The sequence below is a fragment of the Dioscorea cayenensis genome, unplaced genomic scaffold (assembly GCF_009730915.1).
Source record: "Dioscorea cayenensis subsp. rotundata cultivar TDr96_F1 unplaced genomic scaffold, TDr96_F1_v2_PseudoChromosome.rev07_lg8_w22 25.fasta BLBR01000998.1, whole genome shotgun sequence".
Lineage (NCBI taxonomy): Eukaryota > Viridiplantae > Streptophyta > Magnoliopsida > Dioscoreales > Dioscoreaceae > Dioscorea > Dioscorea cayenensis.
Window position 1 is genome coordinate 83,766 of NW_024087389.1, and position 26,132 is coordinate 109,897.

A 26,132-nucleotide genomic window follows, 5' to 3' on the forward strand; every position below is an offset into this window, starting at 1 on the left:
AGAGAGGCTTTTGCCACATCTTTGGAGTGGTTGTAAGGATTCAACAACGCGCTCCACTTGGAAGAAGGTTATTGGGGGAGCTTTCGTCGGCACCGATCAAATGAGGTGTGCCCTAGGCCGGACAAGGGAACCTATGGAGAAGACTTGGCTACTCTACAAGACCATCGACATGACTACCGAGGGGGTTTTCTTATGGAACACTTGTTTTTACTTTCGATTTTATTGTTGATTGTATTGTACTCCATGGATAGCTAAATCACCTAGTGGGTACTTGGATTTTTTAAACCCTAGGATGTTATTGTTTCATTGATCTTTGATTATGCTTTCGTTAATTGATGTTTCAATTGAGTTCCAATCTTGAATGCTTATTGAATGATTTCTCCCTTAGAGTGACACTAGGGTTGAGAGTCCATCTTGGTAACCGTTGTAGATGAGTGACACACTACGAGGGTTAGATATTGCTTGATTGGAGAGGGTTGAGAGGGTGAGTCGAGAGGTAGCGGAGCATCCCCTTTCCCCTCCGGTGTGATTTATCCTACCTCCATTTCCTTGAGTTCTTTGCGGTCACAATAGAGTGACGTTCTAGAGGATGAACTCCACTGGGGGTTAGTTGCGTGAGTCCAGAGTGAAGCGTTGAAGTGACTCTAGTGTATGGGGCTTAAATGTGACTAGGGGCCTTTCGCCTGGACCAAAGGGTTAGGTCTATACATAGGAAGAGGGTTTATCACTTGGATTCCCTAGAACTCCATGCAACTTTACACAGTGTGAGATGTTGACACTGAGCGATTTCTCCGTCGGGACATAGTGTAGAGTTAGTCACAGTTGACCTTAGATTTGGGACCATGTGCTTAAAGATTTCCATGACTCATTGAGCATTGATTAGGAAGTATAATAGTTGGTCTTGCACTTGAAACATTAATCCTGGGGGGAGCATTGTCCGAGTACCCCACTTCTATCGATTGCCTTACCTCTCACTTACTTGTGCCTCTCATTCTTATTTCTTTTATCTTTGTTCACATTACATTTTATCGACATTATCAGTGTTTACTTTCACATGGTTAAGTAGCAATTTAAGTAGTTTTACTCCCTACTCCTTGTGGATACGATACCCCACTCACCTGGGATTTATTACTCGACAAACCCGTACACTTGCTGGTCACACGCAAGGGGTGTTGTCAAGTTTTTTATGCCGTTGCCGGGGAGTAGGTGGTTAGAGATAGTTTGCACTTTGCTATCTTAGTTATTCATTCATTTATTTTTTCTATTTCACATCTTCTTATTCTTTCATTATTCTGCTTTCTGTTATGCAGCTCCAGGTTATGACCCGAGGGAACCCTTCGACATTGCTTGAAGGTGATCTTGAACTTGAATGTACACTCAGAAGAAAGGGTAAAGAACCTGTGCAATAACCATTGAATCAAGCTAAAATAGACATTAAAGGGTTAGAAAACATGGAGGAATAGAATGAACATCAGAGAACACTTTCGAATTACTCCAGACCGTAAGTATTGGGGACACAATCTAGCATTGTGCGACCCCCGATTACAGCTCCAAACTTTGAGCTGAAGTCAGCATTCATCTAGATGATACAGTAGTCAGTGCAGTTCAATGGTTTGGCCGATGAGGATCCAAACAATCACATTGAAAACTTCTTGGAAGTTTGTGACATGCTGAAGATCAACGATGTTACGAATTATGCTATTAGATTGAGGGTTTTCCCATTTTCTCTAAAAGAAAGAGCAAAGAAGTGTTTACATTCTTTACCGCGAGCATCAATCACGACTTGGAATGAGATAGTCGAAGCTTTCTTGGCTAGGTACTTCCCTCCGGGAAAGTCGGCAAAGCTTTGCATTGAGATTTCATCATTTGTTCAAATGGAGCTCGAGTCCTTGTTTGAGACATGGGAGCGCTTCAAAGACCTTATGCGGAAGTGTCCACAACACGAATTCCTTGAGTGGATGATCATTCAGACCTTTTACAACGAGTTGAATCCAAGTACAAGACAGCTTTTAAATGCTGCCACAGGAGGTACAATGGGGAATAAGACCCCCGATGAAGCCCGATAATTAGTAGAAGAAATGGCCATGAATAGCTACCAATGGAATGCAAGGGAAAGGAAGAAAGTGGCCGGACTCCATAAAATTGATCTGGTTACATCGTTGGCGACTCAAGTGGAGGCATTGAGTAAGAAGTTAGACACTATAACTTCTTCCAGATTGGTGGCCGTAACGAGTTGTGATGGATGTGGAGAGGGACATGCCCCATCTGATTACCCAATAGCCGTTGGTGGTACTTCATTCGATGAGCAAGTTGACTTTGTGGGTAATGCAATGAGAAACCAAGGCAATCCGTATAGCAACACCTACAACCAAGGGTGGAGGAACCACCCCAATTTCTCATAGAGTAATTAAGGGCAACAAAAGGCCATAGCACCGCCGAGTTTTCAACAACAACAAGCCCCGAACATTTAGAATAGAGTGTCAGGTTTGGAGACCCGGATGTCTGATTTAGAGAAAGCCTTGACCCATTTTGTGCAATCATCTGATATTCGATTCCAATCGGCGAGGCTACACTTCGCAACCACACCACTTCAGTGCACAATCTAGAAAACCATGTGGGACAGATCGCGAAGTCTCTATCAGAGAGGCGACAAGGTAGTTTACCTAGTAATACTGAAACCAACCCACTAGAACATGTGAAGCTGATCACTTTGAGAAATGATCGTGAGGTGGAGGGCAAATTTCCTAGTGAAAAGACCAATGTTGAGGCACCGGAGGTCGTGAAGGTTGAGGAAAGAGTTAACAAAGAAAAAGATGTGACACCCCCACCTTACAAGCCAAGAATCCCTTATCCTTCAAGATTGAAGAATGACCAAAATGATGAGCAATACAAGAAGTTCTTGGGTCTATTTAAGCAATTACACATCAACATTCCTTTTATAGAGGCGTTATCCCAAATGCCTAGGTATGCCAAGTTCTTGAAAGATTTGTTGACCAACAAAAAAAAATTAGAGGAGAGTGCCTCCATGATTCTAAATGCATCTTGCTCGGCGGTCTTGCAAAAGAATATTCCGAACAAGAAGAAAGACCCAGGAAGCTTCATTATCCTGTGCAACATTGGCAATTTGGGTGAAGATATGACATTGGCAGACTCAGGGGCCAGTATCAATGTCATGCCATACTCATTCTTTTAGAAATTAGGCTTAGGAGAATCTCGGCCCACTCGGATGACTTTGCAATTGGTGGACCGAATGGTGAGACATCCGAGGGGCATCATTGAAGACGTGCTTGTCAAGGTAGACAAGTACATATTTCCTATAGACTTCGTAGTGTTCGATGTCGATGAGGATGCAGATGTTCCTTTGATATTTGGGAGGACATTCTTGCACACTTCCAAGGCATTGATCGACATGGATGGCAGGGAGTTGACATTGAGGGTTGGAGATAACAAGATCACATACCACCTTGCCGAAGCCATGCGACATTCTCTTGACTTTGATGATACTTTATATTTTCTTGACACTACTGATGAACTAATCGATAAATATGTACAAGAAATGTTAAATCCGGACCCATACGAGGAGTTGCTAGACCAAGACGAGGAGAACGAGGAGTTGATGATGCTTGGTCTAGAGGAGAAAGTACTACCTAAGGGATCGTGGAAAATATACTCCGGAAGATGAAGCAAGCGAGAAGACGCCACAAGAAACGCCCCAAGGCTGTTGGGGATGTGCATGAAAGGAACAAGGGTGACAAGCCCTCAAGTGGTAACATGCTCGACAACTCTCCCTCTACCTTCAAGAGGCTTGCTCATCGTGCTTTCAAGTTATGGGTAAGAGGGAAACCTTCATCTATGAGCCCCCGTGAGTTAAGACAAGGTACGTCAAGCTTAGTGACGTTAAACAAGCGTTTCTTCAGAGGCAACCTAAGAATTCACTCATTTGTTAGTTGTTAGTTTAGTGTTTGCATGAATAAGATGTTGAGTGTTGATGTCTATATGTTTTGATGCATTGCTTTGATTCTCTTGTGGATGAGTTGGTGTTATGGTGTGCTTAAATGTCTATAGCGAAGTTGTTGGTCGTTTGAGCATGTTTTGTGCTTTTTTCTGGTATATTTTGCATGCTAGAAGTAAGCACTGAGTGTTTTTATATGTGCAGGAATATTTTGTAGAGCCTACAGTTCTCCTAAGGCATCCAGAGAAAATGCACGGGTGTGTGGAATTTCTACATGCCCGTAGGTTTCTACCGAGAGCTCATCCAGAGAAGGCACAGGGGTGTGGACTCGCCCCTGTGAACAACCTTGTGAGATTCACACACCCGTGATTAATTTCCGCACGGGCGTGTGTTTTCTTGTAGAGACTTAGAGATTTTTCCCAAGAAGACACAGGGACGTAGACTCGCACCTGTGGATGACCCTGTGATAAGCACACGGGCGTGGGTAATTTCCGCACGCCTGTGTGTATCACTGTAGAGGAGCTCTCTTTCATCCTGAGAAGACACAAGGGCGTGCGAGTGCCCCTGTGAGCTGGCCCTATACAAGTCCATGCCTGTGGGGAATTTCCTCACAGGCGTGTGAAACACTTAGAGTTTTCTTGGGTAGGAAAGAGAAGCCACAGGGGCGTGGGGATGCCCCTGTGAGTCGGGCGCACGGGCATGGGTATTTTTTGCACGCCCGTGTGGATGCATTTAAAGACAAAAAGTGTTTTCTTGAGAGTGCACATGGGAGTGCGTCTGCCCCTGTTGGTCTCTCCTGTGGAATCAAACGGGCATGGGTAATTTCCACACGCCCGTGTGGATGTACAAAAACTCTAGAGTCGCGGGTTTTCTTTAAAATCTATTCGAGTTTCTCTACCTTCATACTCTCAACTGCTCAGAAAACACACACACTCACTCGCCCGACCTTGCATCATCATTTTAGAATGATTTTACTTGATTTTTCCGGCTGATTTTAAGTTCTACATCTTCAACTCATTGGTAAACCCTCTTCCCTTCTCTTCTTCATTAATTCTTGATTTTAATTGTTCAAACTGGTAAATATTGTGTCGTCTCTACAATTAGAAGGGGTATGCATGCTTAGAATTAATGTAGAAGCGATTTAATGATGTATTTGTCAGTTCTTAGCGTGCAGCTGTGCATTTTTCATATCCCGTGGATCCAAACGGGTGTGTGGAAATTCCACACAACCGTCTGGATTTCTGCAGCATTAACCTGTGAGTATTCTTGATCAAATCTCTTTTCAAATCTTGCAAGAATGGACCCCCGGTCAAACAAGCAAGCTGACAAACGTCCACGTGAGCATTTCCCTGAGTTGGATCACATGGAGTTTGCTATTCCCGAGCATCAGGCTCGGTTTGAGCGGCTGTCTAAGCTCAGGTTTGGTCAAACCTGATTTTTGGACATGAGCATTCTCAGGAAAGTTCAGTTAGTAGAAGACATGGCAGATGAGATCGAAGAGATGTTGTCTGTGGGTAGCTGGAGGCATCTATTGTGTATCCGAGAACCAGCTATTCATTAGCTCACTTTAGAGGTTCTTTCATCCTTTTAGTTTGATCAGTCTTACATGAGATTCGACAGTGTCGATACTATATAGTTTAGAGCACTCGGTCATCATCACAGTATGAGTGTTACATAGTTCTCTGTTTATCTGGGCTTGTATGATGAGGTTCACACAGATATAAAGGAGTATGATTGATTACCCATAGATTATCCCGGCAGGCTGACACCCCAGAGAGCATATAGGACACTTTGTAGGGCGGGGCAGTATGAGCTATGTCCAAGGCTACTTGCCTTTCTCGGCCAGCATACAGATAAATCCACACCGTTCTTAGCCGATCAGTGAACGGGTGCTATGATAACACAGGAGTACTAAGCAGACAGGAACTACTATACCTGTACTCCATGGTGCAAAGAGAGCCGATTCATCTGGGGCACATTCTAGCTGAGTACATGCGCCACCAGAGCCAGTATGTCAGAGCAGGAGTTATTTTCTCAGGCCCATATATCACGAGACTAGTCATAGGCATGGGTCTCCCAGATGCGATTCGAGGGGCCAAGAAGGCGAGTATACCTGCTCCCCTGGGCATAGAGACGATGAGGCTAATGGGGATGGTTCGCAGGGTCCAATCCGGAGTATATGCTTTGATTACGGCCGCTCTAGAGATAACCGAGGGTGAGGGTGATGATGCCGAGGCTTCTCAGCCCGCTCCCGAGCCTCAACCAACACTAATGGAGACCAAGGCACCTCCTGTGGCAGAGGAGCCATCCCCAGTACACATGTTTTCACCGTCTCAAGCCTATGATCATTTTGAGAGGCTTGAGAATGCTGTGGAGGTGCTACGTACTGACATCACCGAGGTTCGAGCGATACAGGTTATGCAGTACACTGAGTTCATGGCACGTTTTGACACTTTACAGCATATTTTAGAGCGAGACGTCGCCTCATCATTTGTCCTGTGATCGAGGACCCCTCAGGCATCTCCGGTACCACCATCACTTATGCCATTACCAGTTGATCCACCTTGTGCATCATCAGCACCACCAGCAATAGTGGAGGAACCGACAGCAGATAACATTGACACTTGATGCATATCCTATTTCTTTCTTGTTATTTTTGCTTCATTCTGTATTGTTGTTAGACCTGCACTACTCAGAAAGGATTTTCCTTCTGAGTTTATCTTTTATTTTCGTTTTGTTGTCTCAAGTTGTATTTATTGCCTTATCTTTTATATACTCGAGTTGTTTTTGTTTTTATTGAGCTTCACTGAACCCCCTTGTGTATGCGTGCAGATGGTCTTGTCAGTATGGAAAATGAGGACTAGTCATAGACACGGCCAATGTGGGCAGTGTGTGCTTCACAACCTATTGGAACTTTACTCCCAAGGATTTAGCTCCATCAAACGCAATACTAGGAGTTAGGGGAGTATTGTTTCAATTACTACTCCCACATATATGCTTGATTGATTTATTTTCTATTGTGCTTGCATGGTATATTGGGGACAATGTACATCTTAAGTGTGGGGGAGTTCACTTTGCGCATATCTTTTACACTAGTTTTTTTTTTATTGACATATATGCTCACGTAGCCAATGGCGGTTCACCTTAGTTGCAATGCTTGTATTATTAAGTTTAGGAGAGGTTTTAACATTGAATATTCTCATGCTCTAGTTCTTACTAGAATTTTAGGAATTTTTGCCCGATTGACACTTGTTGCACTACTCGCTCATAAAACTATTTTGGAAACTCGAGTTCGATGTTTAAGGGACTACTTAGTTTTGTTTCTTGTGTTATTTTCCTTAAAAAAAATTAGAAAAAGAAAATAATGAAAAAAATAGATATATTATTTAGTTGTGTATTTTTGGGTGGAAAGAGCTACCACCTATGAAGTATGAAGCTACTCTCATAAGTCGAATACTAGTTATGCCCTAATGAGAGAAAGAGCTATCTCATGGGATGACTGAAAGCTACCACCCCAGTAGAAAGAGCTACCACCTCAAAAGTGTGAAAGCCACCTTAGCAGCCGCTTCGAAAAGGGCTACTTTAGAGGATGTGTGAAGCTACTACCATCTTTTTGTTTTGTTACGTTTTGTAGTTAAATAAGTCCCGTATACTTGGAACATTAAGGAGTATACTTTGGGTTTACTTGAGTGAGTTTACACACACTTACACAATCTCAGGTTGGTTGTCCTTTTTTATTCAAGTTTTTAGCTAGAGCATTGATTTTTTGTATTTAGTGTTGAAATTTTCCTTACTTGTAGAATGCTCTCCTTGCATGCTTTGGTGAACCTAAGGCCGAGCGCTTTCAATCTTTCCTTCTTCTATTCTTCAATGTTTTATTTTTATTTTTATTTTTTTTTTTGCTTGAGGACAAGCAAAAGCTTAAGTGTGGGGGAGTTTGATAAGTGCTTGTGTGATAAGAATGCGATGTGTTCTTTCTTTATGTTGAGCATTACTTTTAGCAGGTTTAAGTGCTAATACATGTGTATTTGTGTTCTTTTGCGCATGTAGGATTGTGAAACTAAGTATTGAGAAAAGAAGCCAAAAGTAGATCGTAAACGCATTATTTGGTGGAATCTTAGAAGGAACAAACGCGAAGACACAAGTGGGACTCCAAGATAAGTGAATGTGTGCCAACCTCCATGAATTCAAGTCACTACAATGAGTTGGAGGGGCACAAAGGCAGACACATTTGCGTATCACGACTTGTGCATTGATAACAAGACTTTCGCCAATGAAGCTTTTGATTAAAGAAGACGTGCGATCTACGGCATAAACATGTGCCCGTTTCTGTTGCCTGGATGAAAAGTGTGGAATTGGGAGTGTTTTGGCCAAGTACCATAGCAGGTACTGTAGTAAAACACTATAGCAAGTACTGTAGCAGTTATTGATCACAGCCGGCCAAAAAAAGGATTTCCAGAGAATCCACACGGGCGTGTGGAAATTCCCCACGCCCATGTGGAAATTCCACAAGCCCGTGGGAAAAATCAACAGGGGTGTGTGGATTCCCGATTTCATCCCTATTTAAGCCGTGATTCAGCCTGATTTTTGTGATCTTCTTTTCACCTTTTCTCCAACTTTCATCCATCTTTCGAGAGGACGTCGGCTAGGGTTTAGAGAGGCTTTTGGCACATCTTTGAAGTGGTTGTAAGGATTCAACAGCACGCTCCACTTGGAAGAAGGTTATTGGGGGAGCTTTCGTCGGCACCGATCAGACGAGGTGTGCCCTAGGCCGGGCAAGGGAACCTTTGTAGAAGACATGGCTACTCCACAAGACCATCGACACAACTACCGAGGGAGTTTTCTTATGGAACACTTGTTTTACTTTCGATTTCATTGTTGATTGTATTGTGCTCCATGGAGAGCTAAACCCCCCAGTGGGTACTTGGGTTTTGTAAACCCTAGGATGCTATTGTTTCATTGATCTTTGATTATGCTTTCCTTAATTAATGTTTCAATTGAGTTCCAATCTTGAATGCTTATTGAATGATTTCTCCCTTAGAGTGACACTAGGGTTGAGAGTCCATCTTGGTAACCGTTGTAGATGAGTGACACACTACGAGGGTTAGACATTGCTTGATTGGAGAGGGTTGAGAGGGTGAGTCGAGAGGTAGCGGAGCGTCCCCTTTCTCCTCCGGTGCAATTTATCCTACCTTCATTTCCTTGAGTTCTTTGCGGTCACAATAGAGAGAAGTTCTAGAGGATGAACTCCGCTGGGGCTTAGTTGCGCGAGCAATAGAGTGAAGCGTTGAAGTGACTCTAGTGTCTGGGGCTTAAATGTGACTAGGGGCCTTTCGCCTGGACCAAAGGGTTAGGTCTATACATAGGAAGAGGGTTTATCACTTGGATTCCCTAGAACTCCATGCAACTTTACACAGTGTGAGATGTTGACACTGAGCGATTTCTCCGTCGGGACATAGTGTAGAGTTAGTCACAGTTGACCTTAGATTTGGGACCGTGTGCTTAAAGATTTCCATGACTCATTGAGCATTGATTAGGAAGTATAATAGTTGGTCTTGCACTTGAAACATTAATCCTAGGGGGAGCATTGTCCGAGTACCCCACTTCTATTGATTGCCTTACCTCTTACTTACTTGTGCCTCTCATTCTTGTTTCTTTAATCTTTGTTCACATTACATTTTATTGACACTATCATTGTTCACTTTCACATGGTTAAGTAACAATTTAAGTATTTTTACTCCCTACTCCCTGTGGATACGATACCCCACTCACCTGGGATTTATTACTCGACAACCCCGTGCACTTGCGGGTCACACGCAAGGGATGTTGTCAGTCTATTTCATCTAGATTTTGATATTGTTGATAATGAAACTTACAATAACTGGACGTGGTTCATTTCCACTTTGGGTGATGCAATATATGGTCAAGATGACTACCACAAAATTATTACATTCATTTCAGGCCGTTCTAATGGACTTTTTAATGCTATTGCCAAAGTCTTTCCCTCCGCCTTACATGGCTATTGTTCGGTACATCTCCAAGCAAACTTTTTGAAGTCTAATGGCCGCCTAGGGAAAGGATTAAAAGATGAATGTTGGAGCTTGATTGTCAAGATTTTGTATGCATGCACATCTTCAAAATATAATGCAATTGTAGGTGTCTTATCAGCGGCATCAACACAGGCCCATAATTGGTTATTTCAAAAGTCGAACATGATACATTGGTGCAATTACTTGTTTAGAGGACAACATTGGGGTGAGATGTATTTGAATATCGCAGAGTCTTTTAATGCGTGGATTAGGGAAGCACGACATCTACCTGTCTGTACCATGGTTGATGCGATAAGGTATGCATACTAGGAATTCAATCAGAATACTATGGGGAGTTATTGTTCTATTTCAAATGATCATATTTACTTTCAAACATTCTCATGTAGTATCTTTATTTAATGTTTGTTTTTTGGCTTTCCCATGTGGTTTTTAACCACAATGAATACTTTGCGATTTGGTTGTTTTGTATTTACTTTTGGTGTATAATGTTTAATGTTGTTGTTCCTTTTTTGTATTTCTTGAAGATTATAGTTATTTTAGTGTTCACTATATGTGTGTAGTGTTTACTATTGTGGCTTTGCCATGCCTTTTTCATACATTCACAGCAATAGTGTTTATTCTCTCATGTGCACTTCCCACCAATGTATGTAGGTTCAAGATGATGAACCTAATGTACAAGCGGTGCGAGAATTGCATGAAATGGGAAACCCATCTTTGCCCAGAGATTCACAAGAAGATTGAAAAGACAATCGAAGAAAGCAGATACTTAGTCATAGGGCAATCTGATGGTGATATTTTTGAAGTCATTGATAATCAAGTCAACTATGTCAATTTACGTAATAGAACATGTTCTTATCGCCGGTGGGAGGTGTACAGTCTTGTAACCATGCTTACTACACAATCTTATAGACCGTCATAAACGTTCATCGTTTCATGGAAGGCTACCACAAGGTCGCATTCCATAAAAAAAACTTATGAGAGTCCAATATTCCCCCTACCGGACCACGACAAACCAATGGATGAGGATCGACATCTCCGTATTCGTCCACCTATCTCAAAGAAGAGACTCGGACGGTAGAGAAAAAGGAGGATTGAATCACAAGCATTTGGTGTTCGTAACTTACATTGTAGTCAATGCCATAAAGTTGACCATAACAAGGCTACATGTAATGAAGTAATCGCAGACTAACCATGTATGTTATACGCATCTCTTTTGTTTTTTTTTAAATTACTATCATATATTAAATGAATGGCAGTTATATATATTGCATATAAAGTTCGAATTTGGTTTGAAAATACACAAATTTGAACAGGTTCATCAAATAGTAAGCATATACAGGAAATACTAAAGAATAAAATTAAAAGCTGAATGTAATCTAACAATAGTAAATATGAAGGACCATAACCAAAATGCAAAACTAAAAACTGAAGGTGATCTAAGAATAGTAATTTCAAAGTTCCAAAAACCAAAAGGGAAAACTAAAAACGGAAAGTTTTCTAAAAATAGTAAATTCAAAGTGCCAAAACCAAAGATCAAAACTAAAAATTGAACATGGTCTACGAATAGAAAATTTAAAGTACAAAAACCAAATATCATAACTAAAAACTAAATACATTTATTTGGATTACAAGGGAAAGGAAGTCCACTAAAAACTTAAGTATTATATTCCCTGTCAATTAGCACAAAACAATAAATAAGAAAGTCAGGTACGAAGTTGTTCCATATAATATTCAAGTTAAACTTAAATGTCTTATGTTCATCATAGTCAGTTCAAAATGAATAAATGAAACCATTATTTTTTTTAACTTGTCAGAAGTTAGGGCCAAATCAATAGGTGTAGATACCTCTTCACTTGGTTGGCTATGTGGATCTCTGTGCATACATGGGGCACTAACTGCATCTTCGGGCAGAGGCTCTCCTGGGTCATTACTGCCATCTTTGGGTGTTGCCTCAGTTCTAATCACAATCTCTAAAATATGTGTAGATACATTTTTGGATACACGATCATTTGTAAGCACAACTCCTAAGTCAATTTCAGGCACCTCTTCACCCATTGGCTCCTTCCTCTGAGTGTTCCGCATAATACCATCCTCCACAAATATGTGCAACATACTCTAGACGCATATGCGGGACATCTTATTGGGGGAGATACAACTCTTCATCATTCAACACTTACTCCATAAATTGGATCAAATAAACTGAACAATCCAAACTATCCATCCTTTGTTTTGGATAACCCTACACATGAGTTAGTGTGTATACCACAGTTTCACTAACGCCAAGTTTTTTCTGCAAATGCTCTTCAAACAGTGCATGTTGTAAGAAGGAAAGATATGAAATACACATTTAAAAATGAAGTTGAAAATCAAAATGATTAAATGTTATTATTACCATGGATATTACATCTTGATCATAAACATGTCTGCCGATGGAGTTATAGTACAAGTACTCCTTCTTAACTTTGTTGAGAATAAGTAAGTTATAATGATTCATGACGACTAATTCTATGTCGGGAAAATCTTCCAGCGTAGGGCCCATCATTCTTTCCATTTCACCGGGCGAATGTTCCTACCTAGATAAAGCATCATTCTTTCCATTCCACCGGGCGAATGTTCCTACCTAGATAAAGCAAGCGCCATTGGTCAGGTGATTGTAGCAGTAATCTTATACACATTAGGCAATTTCTTCAAAGTATCAAGTAACTTGAGAACAAAGACGTCGATCACATCATCGGGCACCATCTGTTTGCCATCAAGTAATGCATACAGATGAGAACCAGATGGGTGACCCTTCTCGCTGGTCTAGACTAATGTTCTGACGTAATATAGAAAAATCAATTAATTCAGTAGGTGACACTGTGATGCATGTTGATGATAATGCATATATATGATTGGAAACTAATGTGGTATGCCAAATAAGAAACAGTAATTATGAATATTATACACTTAATGCTTAAAGTAAATATTATGTATTAATAAACTTCAGCAACCTCAAATATTGATTACTCTAGCAAAAAAGGTTGATCTATCCATTTCTTTGCTTCGCCTTCTGTACCTCCTTCCTTGTGAATGCATATAGAGTCCCCAGTTTTTAGTTGTGCTAGGGAAAATGATTGTCATGGAGACATGGGCCGTGTTTGACATGGTAACCCCCACGATCAACCACGATGGGTCAAACGTGAATAAGACACTTTAAAAGAGAGAAGGATAGAGAAAGGGGGGAGAAGGATTGACAAAAATGCTCATCTTGAGGCAGTGGTAAAATTTGATTTAGAAAATATTCAAATTTCAAGCCGGTAATGAGATATATATCTCAAGACGGCAACGAAGGCATGCAACATAGTGACAAGGTACAGCAAGTGATATATGATATATATATAAGTTATATATTCATATATCAATGATGCGATAAGAAAATATTAAAAAATAAATATATATATAATAAATAATTAATTAATTAATTAAATTTATAATTAACAATAATCTTGTCTTTACATGTACTCAAGCCCTTAACCGGAGATCCGAAGATTTTAGTCTAGGGTAATTAGTAATAGAGGCTTGCCTCTAATAGGAATCGAAGAGTCCATAAAAATAAAATAAATAACATTTGCAATTCGATATTTCACCCTATGTCTCTTCACCAACACGACACCAAGGTGGGTATTTTTGATCCCACACTGATCTAGCCCGGAGGAAGAGTAGCCCGGTGTGAGCTATGTAGATCTACTCGTCGAGGTCGCCATATAGGAATGCGTTATTGACACCCATCTGATGAAGCTCCCATTTACAATGTAGTTCTATGACATGTAAACACCGAATCGTCGTCATCTTGGCAACTAGTATGAAAGTCTCATAGAAGTCTTACCCCTCGAGCTAAGTGAAGCCTTCAGCAACAAGTCTGGCTTTGTAAAGTTCAATGCTCTTGTCAGCCCAGCGCTTGGTTTTGTAGACCCATTTGTAACTAATGGGCCGTTTGCTAGGAGGAAGACACTCGATGATCCAGGTTCTGTTTTCTTCTAGGGCCCAAATTTCTGTAGTCATAGTGTCACACCATTGACTATCCTTAACCGCTTTACTATAATTCTTGGGCTCAGAATCACAATCTAGAGCATCTAGGAAGGCTTTGTGAGTAGGTGTAAAATGCTCATAAGACAAATAATGTTCAATGGGATAGACCGTACCTAAGGAGATAGATGGAGCCCGGCGTAAGGGGGTGGCTTTAAAGCATACATAGTCATTAAGGTTGAGTGCGCCAGTGGGCTCATATTAACTAGGCACGGAATCTGCTGTAATATGCCCAATGGGCCTATCTGTCATGTGAAGAAAAGCAGAAGCAATGCTAGGTTAGGCCAGATCATGGGCAGTCACAATTTGGGCTTCTTCTTGAGGATGTACAAAAGCAATGGGCGGGCCAAGTACTGATGCTAGAACATCGGGCTAGCCCAAGTCAGGGAGATCATGTGTGCTCCAGGCAATGATAATGGGTCAATTAGGTTGATTGGGCTGAAAATCTGATTTTGTAGTATTGGGATGAAAAGAAAATATTCATTCATGAAAAACCACATCTTAGGAAATAAAAAGCTCTTCTGTCTCTAAGTCAAACACCTTCCAGTATTTCTTTTTGGATGGGTATACTAAGAAGACACACCGACGTACATATTCCATGAATTTGTCATTGCTTTTTAGAAGGACTTTAGCAAAACACAAGGAGCCATAGACTCGGAGATGATCATATGATTTAGGCTTCCCGTAGAGAATTTTGAGTCATGACTTTCCCCAGAATAAGGGTGTGGGTGTATGGCTGATGGGGCGGGCCCATAAGTGAATAGGTAAGTAGGCCTAAATTTTTAAAGTTCGAGCCACATTAAGAAGAAGATGTTTGCGCTCGGCCCACCCATTCTATTGAGGAGTATAAGTACATGTAGTTTGACGTATAATGCTATTAGCCTGGAAAAAATCAATCAATGACTTACTCATAAAATCTATCCCATTATTACTATGTATATTTTTTTATTATTTGTCCAAATTGAGTCATAATCATTTTGCAAAAATCTTGGAGAATATGGGATGTTGAAGATTTCTTTCTCATTAAGTGGCCCCAAGTGCCACGGCTATGATCATCAATAATAGTAATAAAATAATATGCTCCTAACAAAGGCTCCGTGTGATACAGACCCCACACTTCACAATGCATCACTTCAAACAAAGAATTTGCTTTATTAGTAATCAAAGGAAATGGAGATCTTGTTTGTTTGGCCTGATGACAAATGTCAAAATTCATCACAATCTTTATTCAAAGAAAAACTAGAAATCATACGAAGAATCCGGTTTAACGGATGACTGAGTAGCATATGCCAAAGCCCCATGTTAGTGTTGGTTATCTAATTACCATGAGCACTTGCACAACCGATGCCGTAGACACCCACTTGTAATTCACCCAGTCCAGTCAATCTCCTCGAGGTTGGGTCTTGCAGAACACATCGAGGAGGAAAAAATGTCACCGAGCAATTTCAATCATGAGTTGACTTCCTAATAGATATTAAATTGTAAGTGAAATACGGAATATATATAACATTCGAAATAATGAAATCTTTCGAGAAAATCACAATGCCCATCTCAGCGGCATGGGTTTTCCTCCCATCCGATGTCGTGATTAGGCAAGGACCATGTATTTTTTGTCAATTGACTAGAAAATCGATCCGGCCTATCATGTACTCAGAAGTTCGTAAGTCAAGGATCCACACACCACCAAATTTATCTGTCTTACTCTCAATAGACTGAGAGTTATCATAAGCCTTTAAGGAGTTGACGAGAGACATCAATTGCTCATATTCAAAATTGGTGAGAGTTCGGGTCCCTTATGTCAGTTGTTCAGTTTTGGCTAATTGAGTGGGGCACGAATTAGCCGTCATTGGTGTCCACCTGTCAGCTGACTATTTCTGGAGGATGCTCCCTGAGTTATTGTTGCTGGAGTTGCCCGAACTAGAGTTGCTCTTCCATCCCTATTGTCCTTGCCTTGGTTCCTAATTGGTCGGGTAATCGATTAGCTCCCAGCAATGGGCCTTCTCATGGCCAGTCTTCCCACAATGTTCACACTGTGGTTTGTAATGTAGGTTGATCCAAGCACGATCCCTTCCATAGCTTGCAGCATGAAAGATAACCATTGTTGCTTCCTTCTTGGATTGCCTTCCACGAGTAATGATTCGTCGTCATTCTTCTTATATAATCAAAGAATGTATCTTATTCATGTTTGGGAGAGGTTCCATAAGTCACGTGATTGAGGCCCATAAGGAATTCATGGATTTTCTCTTCGTCTTTCTCCTTGGAAAATTCAAAACCTGCTGCACACATGCATTCCGGAACCACTGAGTATCCAGCAAGCTCATCCTACAAAGCCTTGAGATGCGTGAAGTAGTTAGCCATGTTGCATCCCTCTAGTCGTAATAGGCTAAGCTCGAACTTGATTTGATGAATTCTTGGTGCATTACCCTAAGAGAACCATTGTTTCATTTCATCCCACATCCAGTTCGCATCTTCCATAAATGTCACACTATTCTAGAGTGCCTTCTCTAGTGTGTTGAAGATCCATGATGCAACCATATTGTTTCATGATTCCCACCATTTGAAATTAGAATATGTCAGACCTGGTTTGGTGATCATGCCATCCACAAACCCTAATTTGTTCTTCGCCTTTAACGCTCTTCTCGTAGCTCTTGCCCATGTAGGATAATTGCCTCTGGTCAGAGCATATGAGATGCACATGCTTCCCTGGTTGTCAGAGGGATGTAAGTAAAAGGGAAAAGATTGATGCTTGCTCCTCAGCCATGGCTGCAGTTGCTAGAATTAGAGTTTGGGATTTAGGCAATAGCTCTGATACCAAAAGAAATTTTAAAGATGGTGATAATTCTCATTCGTGTATTGCATTATACAAGGATGGTTTAATATAGTCAAATGATAAAATATATTCTCCTAATTTACATATGGTTAGCCTAATATGTACGAGTTAATAAAGAAATGGTATTAATGATTATTCTAATACCCTAATATTCCTTAAAACTATGATATATTTAATATGTGTAATTATTCACATGATATTGAATTTATTAATATTTGATATTCGATTGATAGAAGAATATATATATATATATATACATACATATGTGCATGTTAAGAAATATAGGTGGATATTTTTCAAAAGGATATATATTATAAAAACAAGAACAAAACCTTAACTTCATTTTCATTAACTCATTTAAATAACTTACAAGGAAGATATTTTACTTGCCACATATCATGAAATTTCTCCTCTCACATATGTGTATCATGGCTACAAGGTATGCAGTCTATCTATCACTGAATAGTTCCAGTGTTTTTATTAGACTTGAGCCCAATTAATGACCCTTGTTCCTTGGTAGAACATCTAGATAAACACCTCAAGATAGTCCTTCACATTCAAATTATTGTATATCCTTCGTCTCATATCATTCACTAGTTCATGTATTGGTCCTATCCCTTTTTCGGATAAACTTGCACAAAATATGGCAATAGATACCTATCCTTATCCGAAAATGTGACCACCCTATAAATAGGGCTCTTAAAAATTCCATTGTTCATTATCTGCAAAATGAAGAACAATTTTACAATGTTATAATATTAATTACACTTATGGTCATAAGTTTTAGATAGAAGAGCTTACATGCATACTTATGCCCGTAAGCAAAAGCATAATACCCAAACAAAAGGGGTTATGACCTATGAGTAAGCTAATAAGCCAGTGCATAAGGGTGAGATAGAGAAGCATACGGGCAAGACATATGCCCATAAGGGAGGTCACAAGTACCAGACCGAGAAGCTTACAACTCAGCACTTGTGGCCGTAAGCTGAACCGTAACACCCAAACATAAGACCTTACAGGTGGTTCTTACAGTTGTAAGATGTCCGTACGGCATGTGACCTTTTATCTCTAGGTTCTTACGTCTATAAATGGTCTTTAAAAAATTAGGTATAAAATGATTTACTGAGAGTTTTGAGAGCATTTTTTTGCAGATTAACAAAGGGAAGAGAGAAAAAGACTTCTAGGGGTTTTCTTCCGAGGGTGAGGAAGCAGTTGAGAAGCGTTGTTTGTGGCATTTGTGGAAGACTCATGGGGTTTCATCATCTGTTCCGGATGGATTACCTTAAAGAAGTTGTAATGCTTTTTATTGTTTTTATTGCTTCTCTTGGATGGTATGATTGTTCTCCATTGATGGAGAACTAAAATTCATGGTGTTTGGGCAAAAATAGAACCTAAGATTTATCCTTTTAATGGCAATGGTTGTAGACTCTCAATTATGTGTTATTATTATATTGAATTTCATCATTGCGAGACATGGAATTTCAAGTTTGATGTATGTGTGTGATGATCGAGAGGTCCATTGTATATAAACATACCGTAATTGAAGGGAAAAATAGGGTACTTTGGGATTGATAATTATTTCCCCGTGTTTTTCCCCAATGAGTTAACATTATGGTTCCACTCATCATGTAATCATAGGGAGTAAATTTAAGGAAGAGATTCCAATCAATATTTCATTTGGAATTAAGGGCAACCTCTTTGAGAGATGGATTATCTATTCTTTGGACCCGTGATTTCTCTAGAAAGAGTTTACTTGTATTGTTGTGGTAGGGTAGTCTGCATCAGTGCCTTATAGGACCAATTATTGCTCCCCTTGAGAATGGGAGTAATAGATTTTAAAATCTCTCTCAATTGATTCAATTTGCAACTAACTAGTGCAACCTTATCCAGAACTTCATTTTAAACCTAGGAGAAGTCTATGCCCAGACGCCCCATCTTATGCTTGACTTGTTGTCAATTTATCTTCGCAATTAGTTGACTCATTGTTTTCTTGCTTTTGTTTTTGATTTGACACCATTGATCTTAGTTTAGGCTGAATAGCAGGACTAGAGTTAGTACTAGTAATTCTGAGTTTCTCGTGGATCGATAACCTTGCTCCTCAGTACACGTTACTACTTGATCGAGACGTGCACTTGCATTTTAGAAGTGACATTAGTCCTTATAAAAAAACATGTCTTTACTGCACTTAGTTAGGCTAGCTCCCGCCAATGATTGCTCTTAAAAGTTAAATTATTCAATAGGATTTCTTCCCCACACATTTTTAGGGTTCTTGATTTCAGGAAGGAGACTTTAGCGTCAAAATTGGGAAATACTGATCTCGAAGGTCAAAGTGCATTTGTCAACCTAGAAAACCAAATTCCTCTATTTGGGAGCTCAGCTAACTCTAGTAAACTCAGTCCTTTTAATTATTTCCATTTACTGGATGTCAATCTTCAAACTACCCTGCTAGGTTATCAAAGAAATATGCGAATCCGTTGGGCCTTTCTTTGGTTTGGACCAGACATTGAACACCCTGCTTGTCAATTAGTTAGTTGGAAACAACTATATCGGGTACGAGAACAAGGTGGTCTGGGTATTTTGTACTCAAAGGATTTCAACAAGGCCCTGCTGGGGAAATAGTTGTGGAGGATAGCTATAAGTGAAGCCTGATGCAGCTTCAAAGTAATTATGTTCAACTACTTTTAGGATCTTAGTGACTAGAATCTATTCCTCCCAATCCCCAAAATAACATCATTTTTTGGAATGGTATTCTTAGTTGTTTACCGACCTTCAGGGGATGCATCACTCGAGTTATTAGAAATGGGGTAACCACTCTTTTTTGGGCTAACCGTTGGCTCAATGGTCATGCCTCAATTAACATCTGGCCACAGAGTTTTAGAGACTCATCTTTGCCTTGGGGATTTGTAAGAGACCTTGCTCATTTTCTAATTGCACTGCCTTTGGATCTAAACTCAGAAGTGGTGGATTTTTTCACTTAGACCAATGCTTTTTATGCTTAAGAAGAGGATAAGAAATGGTGGAGTTTCATAGCTAAGGGAAGATTCTCTGTCAAATCATTCTATAGTTTCATAAATGATGGAAGCATGTGATGTGAGGGCACCCAAATCATTTGGACTAAGTTGTGTCCATGGAAGATAAACCTCTTTAATTGGTTAGCCTTGAAAAATAAAATTCTGACCCTTGAGAATCTTGCCAAAAGAAAGTGTAATAAACTCCTAGACCCGACATGTGTCATAGTCACTCAGCTATTGAAACAACTGACCACCTCTTTCTCCAATGCTATTTTGCCGAGTAAATCTGGAACCAATATATAAGCCAACCTTTTCAACTACCTTGTATTCCGAATTCTCTAAAAGATGTGTGGTGCTTATGGAGAAAAATTTTTAGACCCCAATACTTGATATAGGGGATCTTTTGATACAATCGATCACATAGAATCTTTAGATAGAACAGGAAGATGGTATTTTTAATGAAAAGTATGTTCCTCTTCGTTCGATAATCTTAAAGATTGACTAAATGATATTGTTGTGTCTATCTACAGTGGCAGATGGAAGAAGGGAAAAAATGGAGGGTTCCATGATTACTATACCTTGGAGTTCATGTGATTCCACACGGAGACAACTATGGCGAGTAACACCAACAAGGAGGTTCCTCTCAAGTCATGACTAGTACCTACTTTTCTTCTTAACCCAAACAGGAGATTTTTTGTTATCCTAGTGTAAATTCACTCCTAATGGATTAGTTGTTGTTATGTTATTGTTGCTTTTCCCTGGTCCTCTGTCTTGTTAATGTTCTTTCTTTCGTTTTTGTTGTACTTCATTTTTTTTTTTGTTTAATGTATATGATTTATCCATCTTTGCAAAAGAAAAGAAAGATTGCCATTTTCAATAGGATATATATGATAAAAACAAAAACAAAACTTTAACATCATTTTCATTAACTCATTTAAATAACTCTTACAAGGAAATATTTTACTTGTGACATATCCTGAAATTTCTCCTCTCACCTATATGTATTACGGCTACAAGGTACGTAGTCTTTTTGTCACTGAATAGTTCTAGTGTTTTTATTAGACTTGAGCCCAACCAATGGCCCTCTTTCCTTGTAAGAACCTCTGGATAAACACCTCAAGATAGTCCCTCACCTTCAAATTTTTGTACATCCTTGGTCTCATATCATTCACTAGTTCATCTGCTGGTCCTATCACTTGTTCCGGTAAATTCGAACAAAACATAGCAATAGATACCCTATCCTTGTCCGAAAATGTGACCACCCTATGAACAGGGCTCTTAAATATTCCATTGCTCATTATCTGGATAATTAGAACAATGTTATTATAATGTTATAATGTTAATTGCATTTTGTCGAAAGTAACAAGGACAAAAAATTCTAAAAGTATTTTACCTCCATTTGATCTCCTATATTAAAGATCAAAGCATGAGGGCAAGTTGTCACTGTGATCCATTCACCGTCTTTCATTACCTGAAGTCCCTCTACATCTTTGTCAGGTAAAATTACAGTGATCAGAGAGCCATCGGTGTGAGGTTTGAGGCCGAAGACAAGATCAGACTTCAAACAACATGGATAGTAGTTAAATCTTGCAAATATAGTGAACTTGTCTCCGAGATGGCTAACGAAGAAATCTTCATTAAGTTCCAGTGACTTTGCAGTTGTCTTCAGGACATTCTCAACTAACTTTTTTGTGTTCATTGTGTATTCATGCAAAACATCCCTGCATGCATAATTTATGCAAGCCAGTAATGTATTTGTTTGCCGTAATCTTGGGCATACAGAAAGAGATGAGCTATAATTGGCGAAAACTCTGATTATCATGAGATGCGTCAATGTAACAGTTCACTTCTCAATTTTCTTCAAGAGCTCTTTATGTTCAATGAAGACGTAAACATGATAATCAGACGCAATATAATTTTCAAGCAAGATAAAATTATAGGAGTATGTTCAGTAATCTAGAAGATATAGTTCTCTGAATTCATGATGATTGCGAATGAATTACTTAACCAAAATGTTATTTCTATCAACCACATCTAAACTAAAGCTACGTATTAGTATCTGTTTTTTCTCCATGAGATTTGTCCCAAAACAACTTTTTTTGACACTTTCATGTTTCTACGAAATAGAGTTTAGAAAACAATTCAATAAGCATGCCTTTTCAGCATTTGGTAATTGACCATCAGTTATAATTAATTGAAGGAACAAATGATCAGTTTTTCACATCACATGCTATACTTTTATGAAGCTTCATGACAGTAAAGACTATCCAATACCTCAAAGAATTTGGATTTGTTGGCCAATGTTCTAGTTTCCTTGCATCTTCAGGTTGGACTAAGAGATAAAGGCGGTCAGTCCAGTCAAGGATCTGGCCTTCTACTATAATTTCATCACTGCCATATCCCTCTTGTCCAAACTTTCCATCTCTTATATTGCTATATTTTTGCTTCTCCTCCATTGGAAGTTTAAAGAAAGCTCTTTCAACATCTCGTAGTTCATCAAGAAAGGATGGTGCCATGCCATGATCTATCACCTAAAACATGAGATTGGCGCATGCAGTAAATATGCATAAAATGAATTCATTAATGAAGAAATCAGAAATATAATATCAGTGGCCATTGTGTCAAAGTATATATATTAGCTTGCACGATAGAACTAGTAACTAAAAGGGTAGCAATCAAACCAAATTCTTGGCTTTGTTTTGTTCTCGCTTTTTTCATAATTCACACCAAAGAGCTAATGAAAAAGGAAACAAGGCCTCAATTGCTGTTGTTTTGCATGAAGCTTCAAAACAATTTTAAAGATTGGAGATGAATACAAGTGAAGTCAAGTAGTAGCAACAGTAAAATACATACTCCCTATTTCCAATCGAGAAAGTTGAATCATTACTGTAAATTTAGAATAAAAAGAAACAAAGCCGATGAGAAACAAACTCAGCAATTTAATGAAAGGGAAATCACTGGCGGGAAAATCAATTGCTATGAAAGATGGTGAGGTGGAGTCGGTTGGTTTAAAGATGGCTAAATTGGCAGATGACGTGTCAGAATCCTCATTGGCTGGACAATGGACAAAAAGGAAAAGGAGGAATAATGTAAGGTTCTCGGACTTTGTTCACACCTGACGGCTGGCAGAAGGAAAGGATATGATTGGAGGAGGAGGAGAAAGTTACAATAGCTATAAAAGGAGGAAGCAGTGAGGGAGAATGATATCCGAGAAGAATGAAGAGGACTTGAGGCCTGGATCTGGCCTACCGACGATCACTAGTGACCTAGACAGGAGGAAAGAGATTCCCAATATTTTTACTGTTTTCTAGCTTATTTTCAGTAGATCTACAACTCTATTGATTCTATTTTCCACTTAGAAGTTTGTTGGATCTTAATTACTGATTTCTCTGAATTTATTGCTGCATAAGTACTGGATTATCTCGTATTGAGTTGATTTAGCTGGAATTCTTCTCAATATTAAGTGATCATTGCTGGGAGAGTGTGTCCTTATTGGAGATTTCTATTCTGTTGATTTAGAGTCTACAGATCAATAGAATTTCATTACAAGCTCATAGTTTGTGGTTTTTATGGGTAATAATGGAACAGTTTCAATAGCAAAAAATTTATAACATATGCTTCACTACCACAGTCCAACATGTATGATAAATTCCATTCATTTATTATTAGCACATTGCCATCTCATTTATTTATGGCAATTCAACAGCCAGTATGAGATTTGTATGTTCATGAATCAGAACATGTCTGCTAATTGAGATTTGTACCATAATATTTATCTCAACATATTATCCAAAAGCAGTTTTTTTTTTTTTTATTAAAAAGTGGATAAACCACTTTCATTAGAAGCATCTCTCCTTTTTGCAATCAATAATGTTATGACTAGTGAGTATATGGTAACGAGAGATGATCCGAGGCAGAAGGATATGTTAGGACTCATGGGGATGTGATTATGAGAGTTAATCACAAGGCACAAAGAGATATAAAAAGGAAGTGAGGGCTTGGAAAAGAAAGCAGCGAAGAAGCAAAGAAGCATTGGGCTTGTTGGTTGATCTCCGGTGATCATCTCCGGCAATCGACGCAGGAGGGAAGTTATTCCCGTAAATCTAGTAATTTTCATTCTGTAATCACTGGATCTATAGATCAGTGAGTAGAGTAGTGTCTTTTGGTTTGTGGCATGATATTGTTCTGAGATCTATTTGGATGATGATGATCTGAATGTTTTGATGGTGAATTTATGCTTAATTGTTGCTAGATTGGTGTTTCTTCAGTTAAATTGTCATTAATCTGAAGATCTATTTGATTTGAGACGCATTCTGTGAATTGAGTTGATTGTGGATTTGTTCTGAGAATCAGGAAACAATTAATTCACAGCCAAAACAAATTAATAATTGAATAAAAAACTAGTTGAATTAATTCAATTACTTGACCAAATTAAATGCCAATATATCCAATTACAATATAAATAGTATCTAATTTTTAAATAAAAGAAAAACTTTAATGATCACTCTGACAATTTAAAGAAAGTTGAAAAAAATTCCATCTTATCATAACTAAATCATATATAACCTTACTTTGGTTTCTCTGCTTTTCCCTGTTTTTTACTCAACCAAAAAATCATTTATTTCATTTCTTTATCATTCAAAACCCTAACAAAGGAAAAAGAAAAACAGAAACAAACCCTAAAAATCTCATCTTTTCTCAATTCGTCATCAACCCAAACAAACCCAAATTCCAAAAGGAGGAGAAGAATTAAGGAAAAGATGGAAAAGAGCTCACCTGAAACATGCCCCAGGACTGAAGAGCAGTCTTGATCTCCTCGGCCTCATCCGGATGGCCGAGATGGACGACGGGAAGCGGAGCGGTCAGCGGCGGCGGAGCATCGAGTGGGTGTTGGGACTCATCTTTGACGATATAATCAGTGGGCGGTGCTTCGCCGGCCTCCGCCCTGGCTTGGACCATCTTGCGGTCGGTGGTCAGGCTCTTCACCGGTGGGCTCATCGGAGCATCCATCGATGAACTCAACGAAGAGAGGAAGAGAAACGAGAGCGTTGGTCTGTAGTCGCGGATGGCTGGCTGGTTTTGTCCAAACTTTCATGCCAAGTGCCGTGTGGTGTGCATGCGAAATTGGCAATATACCCTTATAAATATGTATATTATATTTACTTTTGTGTTTCTACTTATTATTTATTTATTTATTTATTTTCAATCCAAAATTAACTAAAAATTTAATTTTAAAAAATTACTATTTTCTTTTACCCCCTCTCTCCATTTAATTATATATATATACAATGTAATCTGGCACGTTTTATATATTTAAAAAGTAAGTGTGAAAAATCAAATAAAACAGAAAAAGTATATAACAGTATCATAAACAGTAACAAATATTTTGTATTATTTAAGCATGGTAGGTGAAATGTCCTTGTTTGTTTATATAAGCTAATATTTAGCTTTAGTAGAAATAAATTTTATCGAATGTGATTGATGGTGACACTAGGTAGATTATGCATCCCAATTTTTTTATTGTGTTACTATTTATAAATACGGTAACAATAAAGCAAAAGATCATTATGAGTGTTGGATCCCCATCCAACGGTTCAGAATGAATATATTTAGATTTTCAACCTATGCCTGTGCGTAGATGATCTCGCCCCGTGTATATATATATATTTGTGTTTCTACTTATTATTTTTTTTTTCAATCCAAAATTAAAAAAAAATTTATTTAAAAAAAATATTATTTCTTTTACCCCTTCTCTCCATTTGATTTTTTAAAATTATATATATATATATATTTTTCAAATGTGAAAAAAGCCCCGAGGTGCACTGACTGCGCTTTGAAAGAAACCGAACTCTTAATTTTTTTTTTTTTTTGTTGTAAGTTAATCTTATTATTACTTGTCTATCTTAACATTGGTTTTAAAAAATATTTAAAAAAATGTTTATTTATAAATGAACATAATTTTTATGAATATATATAGCAGAAATTATCCATTTGTAAAAGGGTAATCTTCTTTATGTACAAATATTCATAGGCTGTGTTTGTTACTGAGATTATTTGATTGAGGAAAATTTTATGCAAAGAGAGTGCAAGGGTTAAAATCTTCCCCATAATATTTTTCATATATTGTTCATGCACTATACATGCGGATTTAATACTGTTCATCAATACTATTTACAGATCTGAGCGTGGATCTCCTAGTGGAGAAATAGTGGTTTGACCCATCT

At 38.8% G+C, this 26,132-nt stretch overlaps 1 protein-coding gene and 1 non-coding gene across 2 annotated transcripts; both read right to left on the reverse strand.

Annotated features, from left to right (window-relative positions):
* Nucleotides 1–1,842: 1,842 nt before the first annotated feature.
* LOC120255448 lies at nucleotides 1,843–1,948 on the reverse strand. The gene has a single exon (XR_005535013.1). It is a non-coding gene; the product is annotated as a small nucleolar RNA R71 (small nucleolar RNA).
* Nucleotides 1,949–20,799: 18,851 nt separating this feature from the next.
* On the reverse strand, nucleotides 20,800–25,012 carry LOC120255427 (probable 2-oxoglutarate-dependent dioxygenase ANS). Its single transcript, XM_039263248.1, has 4 exons — nucleotides 24,685–25,012; nucleotides 22,183–22,439; nucleotides 21,302–21,629; nucleotides 20,800–21,209 (listed from the first exon to the last, which is right to left on the reverse strand). Exons 1-4 carry the CDS (start codon nucleotides 24,916–24,918, stop codon nucleotides 20,967–20,969), a joined length of 1,062 nt encoding a protein of 353 aa, XP_039119182.1. The 5' UTR covers nucleotides 24,919–25,012; the 3' UTR covers nucleotides 20,800–20,966.
* Nucleotides 25,013–26,132: the final 1,120 nt, after the last annotated feature.